At 44.0% G+C, this 16,810-nt stretch overlaps 1 protein-coding gene across 2 annotated transcripts in view; it reads right to left on the bottom strand.

Annotated features, from left to right (window-relative positions):
* Positions 1-16,810, bottom strand: part of Tbc1d1 (TBC1 domain family member 1) — a 176,598-nt gene that overhangs the window by 149,686 nt on the left and 10,102 nt on the right. For both annotated transcript variants that reach the window (XM_050149798.1, XM_050149799.1), the window contains exon 2: positions 14,055-14,562. In XM_050149798.1, the coding sequence (XP_050005755.1) occupies positions 14,055-14,471 (417 nt within the window). In that variant the 5' untranslated portion in view covers positions 14,472-14,562. The remainder of the gene's footprint in view (positions 1-14,054; positions 14,563-16,810) is intronic.

The following is a 16,810-nucleotide window of genomic DNA, read 5'->3' as shown; positions in this document are numbered from 1 at the left end:
GTACACCTGCCAGATGAAAGCGTAGAGATCTGTATTTAAGCAGGCAGCTCGGCTTCGCTCTGCACCACACACTTCCACAAAATTATATTTAATTTGCATAATGGCATAATGATTTGTTTTTAACATGAAAAATTCATTTACTGTGTCTACAACAAAGGGACGAGCTATTTTTTTGCTTCAACAAAAACATCACGGTTAAACGAAAGTCTGGGGTGCCTCCTGCAGGAACTGGGGATCTAGGCACCAAAGAAAACAGGTGCTGAAAAGCAATAGATAAGGCTGGGGATGTGGCTGGACTGGTAGAGTGCCTAAATAAACCCAAGCAGGTGGTACACGTCCTAATCCCAGCACTTGAGAGGTAGGCAAATCAGAAGTTCAAGGTCACCACGACTGCATATCAAATTCAGGGCCAGCTGGGATAGTAAGACTATCTTAAAATACAAAAGCAATAGTTAAAAAGGACTGTTTAAAAACATCTTAAAGGAGAGGGTAATACAGTCCTTATAAGTTCAAGAACAAATACTGGGAGATTAGGAGGTAGGTAGGTAGATACATAGATAGATACATGAATGACAGACAGACTGACTGGTAGATTTTGGCTATTGGTAAAAAAGAAAGCTTCACCTTCAAACAAAAAAATGATAATAAAATCAAGACCCAAGATGCCTTTAAATGGGCTTGCAGCTTTGAAAGAAGTAGCTTAGCTGATTTTTTTTCTTGCCCTTATTAACATCTTATATTAATTTAAATAGCTGCTAACAGTATTATCAAATATATCAAATAGTTGTATGCAGAAAGCTACTTGCAATAGCTACTGTAGAGGATTAGAGGGCTGTTTAAAGTTCTCATTTCTACTACAGAGTTGATGATGGTGTGTCAAGGGTGTTCCAAGGTACCTTGCTGTAGGGACCATGCTTGGATGATAAGAACTCAGCAGATCTGTATTACACAAAGGTCCACATCACCAAGACTCAGAGGAAGGAATGTATCATCATATGTCTAGACTATCTATAATACCCACAAGCCCAAAGGAGAGCAAGCCTCAAGAAGAAATAGAGTGTCATGTGTTGTTCAATGAACAAAGGGGACTAGCCAAGGAAGCAAGAGATAAAGGGATCCAGCTGCCAAGCTCCACCTAGAAGAAAGGGCCTGTCTTGTTCACACAGGACTCTGAACACTTGTTGGGAGCAAGGCTAATACGTCAAGGAAGAGTCACAGCAACCAGACCAGAGCAAATGAGAGCAGAGTACCCATGCAGGTATGAAGGAAGAGACTCTGGTTCTGGGGCTCGCCCAATGTCACTTGAGTCTCCTTTGCCTCCAGCGCTATCTATGCAATGTTTATGGTTGGTCCTCCCCAGAGAAGTCTCCCTGCATGCCTCTTCACATGGTACCTTCCTTTCAAAGCACACACATTCCTTCTACATAGTTGCAGCTAATGCAGACAGATTATGGAGCATCTTCTCCTAATGATGATGAATAAGCACCATCCCTGGGTACCATCTGGCTCCTCCAGGAAGAACACCCTCCAGACAGAAAGATATAAACCAACAGTAACTGAACTGAATCATGTAAACATGTCTGAGGTGGGTGGGATCAATGTCCCTCTTGGGTGGGGTACTTTTAGGGTCAAAGTCCCTCTTTTGTTTTACTGTCAAAGGTCATCAGTGACAACCACACCACCAAAGTTTAGTGAGCTTTATGGTTATATCCTTTATCTCTCCATCCCTCCCCTCCATTCCTTTTTACAAGATCTTGCTATTTATTCCTGAACTCCTTCTGCCTCACTCCTAAGTCCTGAGATTACATGGTACACCATTACCTAAGGCATTTGTCAGCTGCTATCATTTTTGACATCTTAAAATTATTATATGCCAGGTGGTGGTAGCGTATGCCTTTAATCCCAGAACTCGGGATGCAGAGGCAGGTGGATCTCTGTGAGTTCCAGGCTAGCCTGGCCTACAGAGAGAGTTCCAGGACAGGCTTCATAGCTACAGAGAAACCTTGTCTCAAAGGAAAAAGAAATCATTGTTACATTTATTTGGAGGGTGAAGAGCACACAGCACAGTGCATGGATAGAGTCAGAGGACAGCTTGAGGGCATCGTCTCTCCCCTTATATCACGTGGCTCTCTGGGATCAAACTGGTTGTCAGACTTAGGGAAAGCACCTTACCTTTGCATCCATCTTGTTCTTAAGACTTTTCCCCATTTTAAAACCCCTGCTGTGTCCTCCTGCCTCGATGCTCTGTTTTGGACTCCCCTTTCCCTCTTTAGCTCCGACAAATGTTATTGAACAATTCTTAGCAATTTACATTGAATTATGCTAACATTTTATAAAATGTCTAATATGCCAGAAACACTGTGTAAGTTCAAAAATGATATATGTTGTCTATAACAAGGAAAACAGCATCCTCGATGACTGATGGATGGAGTGTACATTTGATTATACATTCAGTTTGGAGACTGATCAAACATGGTGAGGTGAGCCTTGGGCAGCAAACGCCAAATCCACACCATGATGATATTGGTTTCTTCACTACTTACAACCTAAAAGCCAAAGAAAAGTTTGAAATCTTATCTGACCTAATTTTATCTTCTGTATAAAATGCAAATGCTAGCTGCAGCGTTTTGACATAAAACAATGCTTTTTCTTTCCTTCATTGTAAAAGCCAGTGACTGCTGCCCCATTCACTGAGGCAGTCCACAGCTTGGGAGAAGGAGAGAGGCAAGAACAGATTTTAGAAATCCAACTGGTATAAATGATGCTTGTGGAACGAAAGTCACTTGGATGTGACATTTATTCTCTTGCATGTACAATTTGTCTCCAGTTGTTGTTTCTTCTAAAGTTCTGGATCCCAATAAGGCATGCCACCCTAATTAAAATGTAATCTCTGGTTTGAAAGTCAACATCAGGGAGGTGTCACAGAGCAGCATGGCGCTGAGCCATGTGGCTGTTAAGGCTTGCTTCCTTCCAAGGGAGAGGGGCATGTTTCTATGAGTCTGTCTTAGTTTGCTACATCTGCTTCGAGCCAGCTGTAAAGCAGATGCGAAGGAAACTATCACGAGATGGAGAAATGGGATAAGCATAGATCAACTGTTACTGAGAGCTGGCTAAATCATTGTAAAGCCCCAACTGCAGCAGAAGAAATCTTTTCACTGGAGAGGTTTGAAGCGTTGGGTCAAATCTTTGTTCTTGAGGAGAGAGAGGCCCAGCAGCCGTAAAAACTCTCCAGGGTTTCCTGGATGCCCAGTCCTATGCCCAAGCCCAGGCTGCCTCTCCCTGCTTCTTCTCTGGGGCCTCATCATTCTCTGCTCTTCCACAGATAGTGTTCAGACAACCTTTCCCTGTAGCCAACTGCAGAAAATGTTTGGGGATATCCGTAGGGGAAGTCACTGGGAGAAAATAGATTTGTCCGCTGGACAGATACATCAGGACAGCAACTAATGTCCAGACAGTAAAATCTCTAGTCAGAAGGCCCAAGTTATTTCTACTATATGGCCAGCAAAGACAGGCTTCACTCCTGCCTCTGCTCTCCCACTGACAAAGCCTGGCTTTCCCCAAAATTATGTTCCTTTCTTTGGCTAAAAAATTTAGAAGTTGGGGCTGAAGAAAATGGCTCAGCAGTTAAGAGCACTTGTTACTCTTCCAAAGAACCAGGATTCAATTCCCAGCACCCACATGGCAACTCATAACTGTCTGTAACTCCAAGATCTGACACCCTCACACAGACATACATGCAGGCAAAACACTAATGCATATAAAATAAAAATAAATAAATTTTTTTAAAAAAAGAAAGAAAATTAGAAGTCATCTTCAGTTTATGCTGGTCACCTCCCCATCCCCCACTTTTCACAACCAAAATGGCTGACCAGAACTACGCCCAAAATGGTGTCCCACCATTTAAATTGGCATTCTGCTGCAGACTCTTCTCTTCTATTACAGACAAGGGGCTATTGTACAATTGTGATGGGGGGAGGGGTAATGAGAAAGAATAAAAAAATGGGGAGGCTAGAGAGTTGGCTTGGTGGTTAAGAGTACTAGCTGCTCTTCCAGAGGACCCAGGTTCAATTCCCCCTGTCTACATGGATACTCACAACCATCTGTAACTCCAATTCCAGGGATCTAATGCCCTCTTCTGGCCTCCTTTGCCATCAGGTACCCAAGTGGTACACAGATATACATATAGGCAAATATCCATACACATAAAATAAAATTTTTAAATTAAAAAATTTAAATGCACCATAAAGAGATGTATGCATGTGTGTGTTTACAAGTACACATATAAGGAAGAGAGAGAATAAAATAAATAAAATTATTTCCTATAGAGAGATCTGATTTTATAAGTAAGAGCATACACCTATAACAATATACACTAATGTTTTAATGTTGGTTTCTGTGGGAGATGAGAATAAGGGGAAGCTTTTTTTTGATGATTGTTTGTTTGTTTTGTTTTTAGCCCTGGCCAACTTGGAATATATTATGTAGATAAGACTGGCCTCATGTTGAAAAGATTTGCCTGCCTCTGCCTCCCCAGTACTGGGATTGTAGGCTGTGTGCCACCATATCTGGCTTACAGATAAACTTTTACTTTTAACTCATTTTTAATTTTTAAAAAGAAAAGTTTTTGTATATTAGTGTTTTGCCTACACATATGAATTTCACCATGTGCGTGCTTGGTACCCAATGAGGTCAGAAAAGGTTAAAAATCCCCTAAAACCAGAGTTACAGGTGCTCATGAGCTGCTATGTGGGTGCTGGACATCAAACCCAGATCCTCTGCAAAACAGCAAGTGCTTCTAACCTCTGAGCCTTTTCTGCCATCCCCACATCTAACTCGGTTGTGCTGGGATTTTGACATTGAAGAAAAATACTTTTATAATCACACACACTCACTCGTTTGCGCATTCATACACACACACACACACACACACACACACCTTTTATCTTCTGTAACAGAACAAGCAAGGAACCGGGCCCATGTCGCATCTGAAAAGACTTTGCTGTCAAGTTCCTTGTCAGAGACTGATCTACATCCATGAGCCCCTTCTCGACCATCACCAAGAACATCAAGACGATGCCGTAGATACTGAAAACTGAAGAGAGCTTGCGCAGATGCCAGGGGACTAAGACTGTGAGTACTACTCCAAGAAGACTCTAAGACGCTGTTTTCAACCTTCCTACTGCTGCGACCCTTTAATACAGCTCCTCATGCTTGTGGTGACCTCCCCCCTAAACCAGAAATTATTTTTTATTTATTTATTATGTATACATTATTCTCAGTATTCTGTCTGCTTGTACGCCTGCAGGCCAGAAGAGGCCACCAGATGGTTGTGAGCCACCATGTGTTTGCTGGGAATTGAACTCAGGACCTTCAGAAGAGCAGGCAGTGCTCTTAACCACTGAGCCATCTCTCCAGCCCCAGAAATTAATTTTTGTTGCTACTTTATAACTATAACTTTGTTACTTTTATGAACTGTAACATAAATATCTCTGTTTTCTGATGGTCTTTTGGGGGGTCATGACCCACAGGTTGAGAACCACTGCTCTAAGGGTAAAGAAGCTCAGTCAGGGTGGCCAGAAAAGGGGCCACCTCAGTACACAATTCTAGAAGGTCATAGAAGAATCTGTGTAATGACAGAGGCAGGGAACTTGTTTGACTGCTCAGAGGGTATGATAGCTTATGTCCTGTGTAAGTGTCACTGAGCCGTGGGTACTCAAAACACTGACTCTGGGTATGTCTGGAACAGTAACACTTGAATGGATGGACTGACTTCAACAGATACTCACATATGCACATGAGAGAAAGAGAGAGAAAGGAAGAGAGAGAGAGAGAGAGAGAGAGAGAGAGAGAGAGACAGGAGGCGGAGCTGAAAAGAGGCAACTGCTACCTCTTTGAGAGAGAGACAGAAAAAGAAAGACTCAGGCTGGAAGCAGAAGGAAGATCCGCTTGCCTCAGTAGTCCAGCACGCTTCTAGATTTAAGACCAGGTCATAGCTTTGAGACGTGACCTTTACAGAGAGCACTGAGCACCCTACCCTGTCATTAGCAAATCAAAGCAGCAAAGAAGGGAACTTGTGGTCTCCTGTGAAGAATAAAAAGCTATTTCCAGAAACACTTGTCAGGTCACCAGACTAGTTCAATGCTAACCAGTGGGAAGAGAGGATGTAAGCTATACCTGCATTTTTGAGTTATCTGGTAAACAGACTTAAAAATGGTAAACAAACCAAGGACACTTAATTTTGGTCCACATAATCTAACCCTGTATATGCAAAACATATTTCCAGCACATAACCCACACAGAATCTTATCGAGATATCATCCATTCTGTTTCTCAAGCTGTGCCTCAGTATCCACTCTGCTCCCACTGACTGGCATCTCATTCCAGAAGAGTCACATGACTCAGTAGCCACATGGTTGCTGTAATGGAGAGGATCGATCGAAACCATAAATAAATCCCTTTACGACACAAGTTAACTTTAGGTTCGGCATCCTTGTAAAATCTAATCTTAGGAATAGATTTATTTTCATAAACAATTATCAAACGCAAAGCCTTGGGCTAGAATTGCAAGGCAATATCAAGTGGTACACGTTGAAAAGAGAAAAAAAGACGTTGAAAAAAATGTCCAAGCATGTCTTCTAAAGCAACTGCTTCTGGAGCCCTCAGACTCATTTTTCAAAGTCAAAAATAAATTATGTAATTAGTCCAGTGTCGTGAACAGAGACCTTCCAACAAATACTTCAGAGTTCATCAAGTCTGGGACATTCTTTTTATAGATGAGAAGAACCCTTGCCAACCCTGCACCTGGCAGCCTACTTCGGTCTGGCTGACAGTCGGTCAACTAATTTTTAGCTGACGTGGACACTATGCTGTTCCCTGTGACTGCACAGTAAGACATTGCTGCCGAGCTACCCAGAGGAAATTTCAGAGAATGCACTGGTGTGGATGAAGAAAAGTCTTCAGAGCACAGCTACCAAAACCTTCTCAGAACCCGATCCTGAAGAGCAGACAAAGAGATGAAATTCTGGCATAGTTGCAACTTTCCACTACAGTGGGAAGGAAAGCTAAGAATACCTGGAAGCCTGTATCGTGTTATTCAAAGTCTCTGGACTTACTTGGAGGCACAGGGCTCAGGGTAGCCATCCCCTATCTTCACTCTGGCTAAGTCAGTAACGAGCTGGCAAACAGAACAGCCATGCCAGAGGCCCGCTGGTGGCCAGGCTCTATCGTCGGTCCTGAAAACCACGGTGTGGATAACAAATTGCTACATTAAAATTTCAAACAGATGGCAAATTTGATTGCCTGTTTTGAGACAGGGTCTCACTATGTATGCCCGACTGACCTGGAACTTGCTATATAGGCCCAGCTGGCCTCAAACTCACAGCGAGCTGACAAAGGTGTGCATCACCATACCTGGCCCAGATGGTGAAATTGTAACCCACATTGATCCCTGATAAAACATAAATAAAGTTAACAGCAGAAGTAAACAACTTTAAATGTTTTTAACGAAGAAATGGAGCAGCCCAAACAACCCTGGCTTTAATATGGGGCGGGGGGAAGGAATGATGGTTAAGCTCTATTGTTGGTTTATCTGCATTTAGAATCTCCAAGGAAACACACGTCCCCAGTTATTTATGAAAGCATCTATGGAGTTTCCAGTTTAACTGAGGAAGAAAGCCCCTCCCTGATGGTTGGCAGTTCCAACCCATGGGCTAGGATCCTGGACTGAATATCAAGGAGAAACTGGAAGGAAACACTAGCGATCCTCTCTGTGCTCTCTGATGAGGACCCGATGGGACCGGCTGCCACACACTCCCACCACCGTGCCTTCCTTACCATGATGGACTCTACCTTTGCTTAATCCTTGCACCAAAGTAACAACACTGGGAAAAGTGATAACACAGGGAGATTGAAGTAACAGTCAGGTGAGTTGCCAAAACCGCTTTCCGACTACCTTCTCTTTTAAAGCAAGGCAACCCAGTTGGGATAGGGAGGAGATGCTCTCGGTCCCATGGGACTCCTGAGAAAGATGATGGGATTACAGAGTCTCAAGCAATGATACACTGTCTTTTGTTTTTGTTTATACTAGAGATTTCAAAAAGAAACATTTATTGCTTTTAACTCTACGAACGATTATAGAAACCCGATTATAGAAACCTAAAATTATTGTTAAGGGAGCCTACACAATTTACTTTGAGATTTGTGTCACCTCCAAGCAGTGTGGTTTATGTAGTTTATGGCTAGTAAGACAGTTCAGTGGGTAAAGATGCTGGCAAAAATAAGCCTGGAAACTTGAATTCAGCCCCTAGAACCCACATAAAGGTAGAGAGAACCAACCCCATAAGGTTGCCCTACACATCTCTGTACACACTGTATCATGTACACAGAAAGTAATACATTTACAGTAATTACAACTGCAGAAAAGAAGAAATAAGAAATTTTAAAAAGAACTGAAAACGAAAGCTCCCCCCCCCCCACACACACACACAGGCTATAAGAAGTATACAAATACATCCTTCTCCAGCACCATTTAATCCAGTTATCTTCTCCAATCCCACTTCTGGTCATTTACTCCAGCGTCACTCTGTCGGCCTTCCCCCCTCCCCAACCCTTGCTCCCCCTTTCCCACATCAGTCCCCCAAATTCAGCATCTCTTTGAGCCACAGAAAAGGAATGCGTACTCTTTGGGAAGAGGCGTGAGGCTGCAACGGCAAGAGTTTCCTGGCAAGGATGGGACGGGGCAGCCTAGGAACAACCCCCACAGCAGGGACACCTGTCTCGTCACAGTTATTAAACAGCCATGCTGTGCACAGACTGGACAAAAAAAAAAAATACCCAGAAGACCAGAAAGATGGCGAGAAATAGTATTTGAAGAACTGTGTTCCAACGCGGTAAAGAACAAGTTAAAAACATCTGGCACTTAGGAAAAAAAAACTACCCCCATTGTGGTGCTGGAGAGACCACTCAGTGGTGAAGAGCACTTGCTGCTCTTCCTGAGGGCTTGAGTTCAGTTCACCCATGAGAGGTGCTTCACAACCGCCTGTAATTGCAGCGGAGGGATCCCAACGCCCTTTCTGGCTCTTGGGGCATCAGCATACATGTGGCGTTCACTCATACAGACACACAGATACTTATGAATAGAGATAAATATATCTAGAGGCTGCAGAGATGCTCAGAGGTGAAGACCACTTGCTGCTCTTCCAGAATTTGGTTTCCAACACCCACATCATCAGGTGGCTCATGCCTGTCTGTCACGACAGCTCCAGAAGATCTAACACCTTCTTCTGCCCTCCACGGACACCTGCACTCATACCCATAGATTCACACGCAGACATACTTGTATACACTTTGTTACTCAGAGATAATAGCATCTAAGTAATCAGTGCATGACGATGCAGAATCAAGCTTAAAATACTTACTAAAGCACAGGTTAAAAAGAACTTGGTTTTAATAGAAAAATGTGTGCAGAGCCTTGTGTAGAAATGTGTGCACCTTGCGTGGACTCAGATTTCTCACGGCAGCTAAACCTTAAGAGGGCAGCATCTGCTGAAAAGTTGCCACAGCATCTCTTGTTTTTTACTGCCTATCTCTCTGAAGCTAGGCTTTCTTCAGATGCTCAAGGGAAATGACACACCACAGAAGAATGAACAGAGAGGCAGCTATGAGGGACCTACCTCCTCCAGACATGACAGAGATATGAAAAAATAAAACTAGGCAGCTATTCCCACTAAACACTTTTTGGAAAATATAGTTACAGACCATGAGAACATCCCATATATTGATGTGTAAGGAGTTCATTGCTTTTATATAATTTTTTAAAGATTTACTTATTTATTATGTATTCAGTATTCTGTCTGCATGTACACCTGCACTCCAGAAGGGGGCACCAGATTTCATTACATACGGTTGTGAGCCACCATGTGGTTGCTGGGAATTGAACTTAGGACCTTTGGAAGAGCAGGCTGTGCTCTTAACCACTGAGCTATCTCTCCAGCCCCTGTTTTTATATTTAAATAAATTTAATAATCAGTATCTTTACAATATGTCCGTTTTAATTTCTAATAGAGTGAGTGTTGAGAGACACGAACCATATAAACTAATATTCTTTAGGATACTTGATAACTTCCATTTTGTTTTGTTGCGATAGGATCTCCTTAGTTATCCCTGGATGGCTTTGAGCTCACTCTGTAGACCAGGCTGGCCTCAAATTCACAGAGATCCACCTGCCTCTGCCTTGAAGGTGCTGGATTAAAGGAGTGCGCCACCATACCTGACAAGTTTGACAACGTTTTAAAAGAGAACACTGGTTCTCAGGCAAAAGCATTTCAGATGCTATCCTAACGCATTTGGTTATGGAAACTTTTCTCTGTGAAGTGCACACCCAAGGGAAGGGCCATATCACAGTGTACCTGTAAAACGACTCCTCTTCCTGCCTAGTCTCCTTAGATATTCTGCAGCACAGTAACTCAAAGGATTCCCTCCCAAGCAGCAGCCCTATGCCTATGCCTATGCCCATGGCAGCGAAGGCATGTTTGCTTGGGCAAGCACAATCAGGGCTGACCTCATCTGCTTAGAAGAAGCCTTAATCTTGGGGATTCTTTCACTGAGCAAACGTTACAGACCAGTCGAGAGAGAAAAGCCAGTGCAGGTTTGCATACTCCTCAGCAGGTAATCCTGTTAGGAGACATCTTGCCAAGGTGTCTCGAGAGCATAATAGATATGTCAGTTAAAATCGGGGCCACTGTCATTTCCTATTCTATTTCTGACAAGAACGAAATGCCTGACTTAAGTAGCTATGTTGCCAACAACGCTCTCAACTGAAAGGAGCGGGATGGCAGCAATTTGGACTCTAATGACAAGTCATGTTGATAAAAACTGTGCACAAGCCAAAAAGATCTTAAGAACTAATTTATATTTCAAGGATGGCTTTTTTAGAATACAGAGGGGCCTGGAGGGATGGCTCAGCCATTAAAGGCTAGGCTCACAACCAAAAATATAAAAATATAGAGTCAGACTAATTCTCTACTTGGAGCAAGTCGGAAAGCCTTGGATACAGAATTTTGCTGTAAATCTCTCGCTTCTGTCAGATGTCAAATGACTGGCCAGATCTTGCTCACAGATGTCTGAGGAAGACCCTGGGGGAAGGGTCAAACCTGAGGTGCTGGACAACATTCTGGGCAAAACCCATCACCAAAGGCAGCTGTTTAACCCTCTCCTCTTTATTCTGGGAGCTTCCCAAATAATGGGAATTCTTAGGTTTATTCATGGGGTCTGTGGGAGTTGAGTTAATGTTGCTCAAGGATGACAAGAGCATCATCCGAGACCTGAGGACGTGCCTCTCCATACACCTACTCTCCTTACACCACACCTTTGGGACGATGTTAGCACTCAATCTGCTCCCATAAACCCTTCTTGAGTACAGAGGCCAATGACATGATTCAGTAGGTGCTGAGCTGCCTGCTGGGGTGCCTGCTGTCCAGACTGATGGCCTGAGTTCCATCCCCAGGACCACAAGGTAAAAAGAGAGGCGACAACTCAAAATCTTCCTCTGACCTCCACACACACCCCCACAGCGTGGACAGCTCCCCGATCAAATCACACAAAACAAACACATAAAATACACGTTTAAAGCTCTCTCGAATACTTCCCATGGCCATAAATGCTTATAGCTATAGGTGTTTTCCTTCTTTCCTTGGCAGTGCTAGAGATGGAAGTCAGGGATTTGTGCCTGCAAGGCAACTGCTTATTACCTCAAACCAGCATACTCGGTTTGGGGGGGGGGGTCTCCCATTCTATCTCACTTAAGCCTCCCAGCCACTGTATGAAAGAATTACCATAGTCATTCCCGTCTGACAGATGAGCAGGCACACTCAGCTGCCTGAGGTCAACAGTTTCTATGTCACAGAGACAGGATTTAAATCCAGATGTCACTGGAATCATTGGACTCTCAAGTGTGAATCCGTGGAGCATGTATCTGAGACATCGGTGTGATTAACACTAACATGATTCCTAGCTCTGAGACACTTGAGTAGGATGGCGGCTTTTAGCGCTACACATCAGCTTTACTTTAAAAAAAAGAAAAGGCCCTCTTCCCTACACAGGCATGTGTGACGTGTGTTAGACTTCTTTCTGCCTTCCCGCCATTCTCCTGACATGCGCCACTGAACCCGATCCCTCCTGACACCTCTAGCTTCCTCTCTGCTTCTGCTAATGACCTCTGAGACACTGGCCGGAGTGGCAATCACTGAGTCAGTGTGTTAAAGGAGCAAACAAAAGTGGGTGTCCGCAAGTCCACTGTGGTGTCTTTAGGAGAGTTGTCCCAGGACCCCACGGACCCCAGAACCCCCAGATGCTCTAGTCTCCTGTACAAGATATCAGAGTTGTCAAATAGCCCCCTCACCACCTCCTATATCCTTCAAACAACCTCTAGATTGCCCACAAAGCCTGACATGATGTCAGTGCTCTGTGACTTGTTATACTCTATTTGTTCAGGGAATAAGGACAAGAGAAAGTGTGTTTGTATGTGTTCAGCATGAATTAGATGCGGGGGGAGGGGGGTTGGCAAACATTTTCTATCTGCTGTTAGCTGAATCTACTGGTATGGAAGCTGTGGCTATGGAGGGCCAGGTTATACTTGGCAACAAAAACATTAATTTCCAAATGATATTCTTACACCCTGGGGATTATGTAAAAGAACCCAGTAGGGAGCGGTGGAGAATGCTGGCATTTCTATTCATGTTTTAAACTTGAAATTACGAACACATAGCTGGTTGTGGGGGAGCACTCCTGCAACCTCAGCTCAAGGAAGGAGGAAGCAGGAAGAGACTAGCAGTTCAAGATCAACCTTTGCCATTAGAAAAAGAAAAGGAGCCAGGCCGTGGTGGTGCTTTAATCCCAGCACTCAGGAGGCAGAGGTAGGCGGATCTCTGAATTCAAGGTCAGTCTGGTCTATAGAATGAGTTCCAGGACAGCCAGGACTATACAGACAAACAGACAAACCCCGTCTTGAAACAGACCAGAAAAGAAAGGAGAGAAAGGAAAGCATGAGAGCCTCACTGTCATTTCCCTGGGAACTTTGGCAGCCTCATCCAGTCAGCCTACAGCTCCAGGTACAGGGGATGCTCATGCCTAGCACCCGAGACTGCAGACCCTCAGGCGAGGTTAGCTGCAGGGCCCATGACTGCTTCTTGTATACTGTAGAAGCTACATGTCCACCATGGGTCCAACTGAGAAAGTGGTTATATGGATTATATTTTCGTTTTAAGTCGCTGATGTTCATGAGATGCACAAGCGACCTGAAGTAAGCCCCGTGACGAACTACAAAGAACACTGGCAGCAATCAGGCAGAAATAGGTGGGGACATAGCAGAGTTTTGGCCGCACCTCATACATTCCTCTCAGGCACATCATAATACCAGGGTGATCAGATCTGACTAGACTCTGGCAAAAAGAAAAACACAAAAGAACACCGATAGTATCAAAACTTAGACTTGTAGCTCCTGTTCTTATCAACAATTTTTGTATGAAAAAAAAAATGTTACCACTGCCTTGGGAAACTGGCTAAGAGTATATCATATTTTTCCTAATGGGATTAAAGAACTTTGCTACTCAAAATGCGGTTTGCAATGGGCTAGCCTGGCCTTCACTGGTCACTTATGGGGCACGCAGTCGTGGGGACCACCAAGCCCTGAGCCATGATTCCTACTTTAAGCCATCACCCCAAGGCTCATGTGCACAGTGGAACACGAGAGGCGCCGGAGCTTTAAAAACAATGCCATAAACAACACGGGCCCTGACAATTCAGCTCTTGTTTATAATTCTAGGCAGGCTTTTCCGTTGAATTTTTAAATCCTGAAGCTGATCATTTTAAATCTATATTATAAACATCCTTCACCAAACATTATAAGCTCCCCATAAATCCCAAATTCTGTTAAACTACGTATAACAGCCGCGTTTTTCCCATTACTCCCAGTATACTCAAAATGAGCATCCCGACCCCGGCACCATACAAACCCCGCTGCCACCCGTGCCTCATCTTTGGATCCCACCTCCACTTACTTTAGTTTGATCGTCTGCTTTAAACACATAGCAGAGACTCTGACTGTTGGCAGCATCCTCCTTAATGAGACAAGCAAAGTAACTCGGGTCGTGACTGTTGTGAATCAGTTTGTGGACGTGCTGAGGCTTGCACTCAAAAATGCTGGAACAGATGAGCGGGTCCCACTGTTGACTTTTCCTCAGGTCAGGTTCACATCTCAGTCCAGAGGGTGAAACCCAGAGCCGGACTTGCTTGACTCCAGGCTCCTTCTTGGCGCCCTGGCCACTGAGTCGTCGTACCTCGGCCACCACCCACGGCAGCATGGGCATTGTGGTGAGCGAGTGCACAGGTAAGGCGCCCACCAGCTGCAAGCCGAAGTCCACCGAGACCTCATTAGGGAACGGATGCTTCCTCGCTGTGAACGTGATCGCTTCCATCCTGGGGAAGGGCTGGAGAGGCCGGAACTCGTGCTCCTGTTTTCCTAGTTAAATGGAGTGATCTATTTCACATGCTTCTGAAGGCAGATTCCTGGGGGAGAAAAACAAAATTTTAAATATTTATTTATTTATTTATTATGTATACAATATTCTGTCTATGTGTATGTCTGCATGCCAGAAGAGGGCACCAGACCCCATTACAGATGGTTGTGAGCCACTATGTGGTTGCTGGGAATTGAACTCAGGACCTTTGGAAGAGCAGGCAATGCCCTTAACCACTGAGCCACCTCTCCAGCCCCGAGAAAAACAAAATTTAATCAAGTCACAGCAACAGCTGCTTGCAGAGTTATTATCCCAGAATTTAACAGTCCGACACTTAAATGTAAGAAGAACTGGATACTTGTTCAAATAAACTCTACCTAGAATGAGATTCCCTGTAATTGTTTTACGCATAAAACCTAGAAATGGTGTAACTGTCACATTCGTTGTGGGACACAAAGATGCTACTGGGAATTTATTGGAGAATACTAGCCTCACGGTGTCAGAAAGAAAAGCAGGGTGGGGGAGGGAGGGTTAGAGAGATGGCTTAGAGGTTAAGAGGACTTGTTGCTCTTGCAGATGACCTGGGCTCAGCTCCCAGCATCCACATGGTGATTCACAACCATCTGTGACTCTAGTTCCAGGGGATCTGACACCTTCTTCTGACCTTTGTAGGCACTAAGCACACACGCGGTGCACAGACATACATGCAAGCAAAATACTCACACATAAAATAAAGTGAATAAATCTAATCTAATCAAGCACATAATAATAAAGTATAATATAATACAATAAGCATGCACACACACATGAGCACAGGAGAAAGTTGAGACCGTTCTGACAGTTCCACACTCTGTTAGAGCACTTACAACTTATTCAGGAAATTTCTCTAAGACAAAATTCAATAGCGGTCATTCCCTACCCCCAAAGGAGAAATATTGTGAGGAAAAAAAAAAATCAGCCCATTCCTTTTCATAGTTCACTGAACCAGACCCATTTTAAACAGCTGACTACCAAATTTACTTTTTAAAGAAAAACCCAGGAGCTCACTCATTCTAGGCTACTGTCCTACCACTAAGCTATAGCCCCAGGTCCTAGCCAAATCTTCCTTTATTTTATTTTTTGAAGAACAGCTAGAGGTTTTTGTTTTGTGTTTCTTTGTTTTGGGTAAGAATGTTTTGCCTGCATGTACGTATGTGTACCATGTTGAATGCCTGGTGCCTAAGGAGGCCAGAAGAGGGCACTGCATCCCCTGAAACTGGAGTTTCAGATGGTTGTAAGCCATTGTATGGGGTGCATGGAACCAGCCCAGGTCTTCTGTAAGGTAGTCAGTGCTATTAACCGCTGAGCCATCTCTCTAGTCCCAAGGGTTGGAGTTCGTTAAGATATTTTCATATAAATTTAAGCTCTAGCATTGGGAGAATGAAAGGGGGGTGGGGAAAAAAACAAGACATTCTTGAGGATATAGGCATGGGCTCTGTAAAGCAGTCTCCCCTACTCAAAATTCAAAGGGCCCTCCCTGAGCCTGTCCAGAGGTTCAGACTCACAAATTCATACTCTTTTAACACACACTTGGCCTCATCATGGTCAAAGCATATCATAAAGATTAGCTTCATTCATTCATAAGTAAGTCCCCATTTCAATCTTGTGCCATTCATCAACAGACGTCAGTCACCTTTTCCCAACCCAAATTCTCTTGACTAAATTCCTTATCATCAGCAACTACCTTTAATGTATTTCTATAATTGATTGGTTGACTTTTTTTTTTTTAAGATAGAGTTTCTCTGTGTAGTCTTCCCTGTATCCCAAAACTTGCTTTGTGACCAGGCTGGCCTTGAACTCACAGAGATAGATCTCCAAGCCTCTGCCTCCCAAGTGCTGGTATTAAAGGTGTGTGCCACCATCGCCTGACTCCTGTGATATGTCTTGAAGCTCATAGCAGACGACGGTAAACCACTGCTGTACAAAACTCAGTTGCCAATAGTGCCTCACGCATCCCCACCCATTCCCACTCACCCCAGCCCCATCCATCTCCATCCCCACTCACCCCAGCTCTGTCCATCTCCTCTCACCAGCCCCGTCCAGCCTTTAGTCCTCATACCTCCCTCTAGAGTACCGACACCAAGAGAAACCCCATGAAGGACGGGACTGTACCTGTCTTCTTTGTTCTGACACTGGGTCTGACACACAGTAGGGCCTCAAGGGTATCTTAGAGGATGAGAGAATCATCTCCTATCCTAAGAAGGAGGCTGATGACAAAGAAGGAAGAGAAGAAGGCTGTCTTTGAAACTCCCTAGCCC

This window comes from Alexandromys fortis, unplaced genomic scaffold (assembly GCF_014885135.2).
Source record: "Alexandromys fortis isolate MF-2015 unplaced genomic scaffold, M_Fortis_MF-2015_v1.1 scaffold_0, whole genome shotgun sequence".
NCBI lineage: Eukaryota > Metazoa > Chordata > Mammalia > Rodentia > Cricetidae > Alexandromys > Alexandromys fortis.
This window is presented reverse-complemented; position numbering and strand designations above follow the sequence as displayed.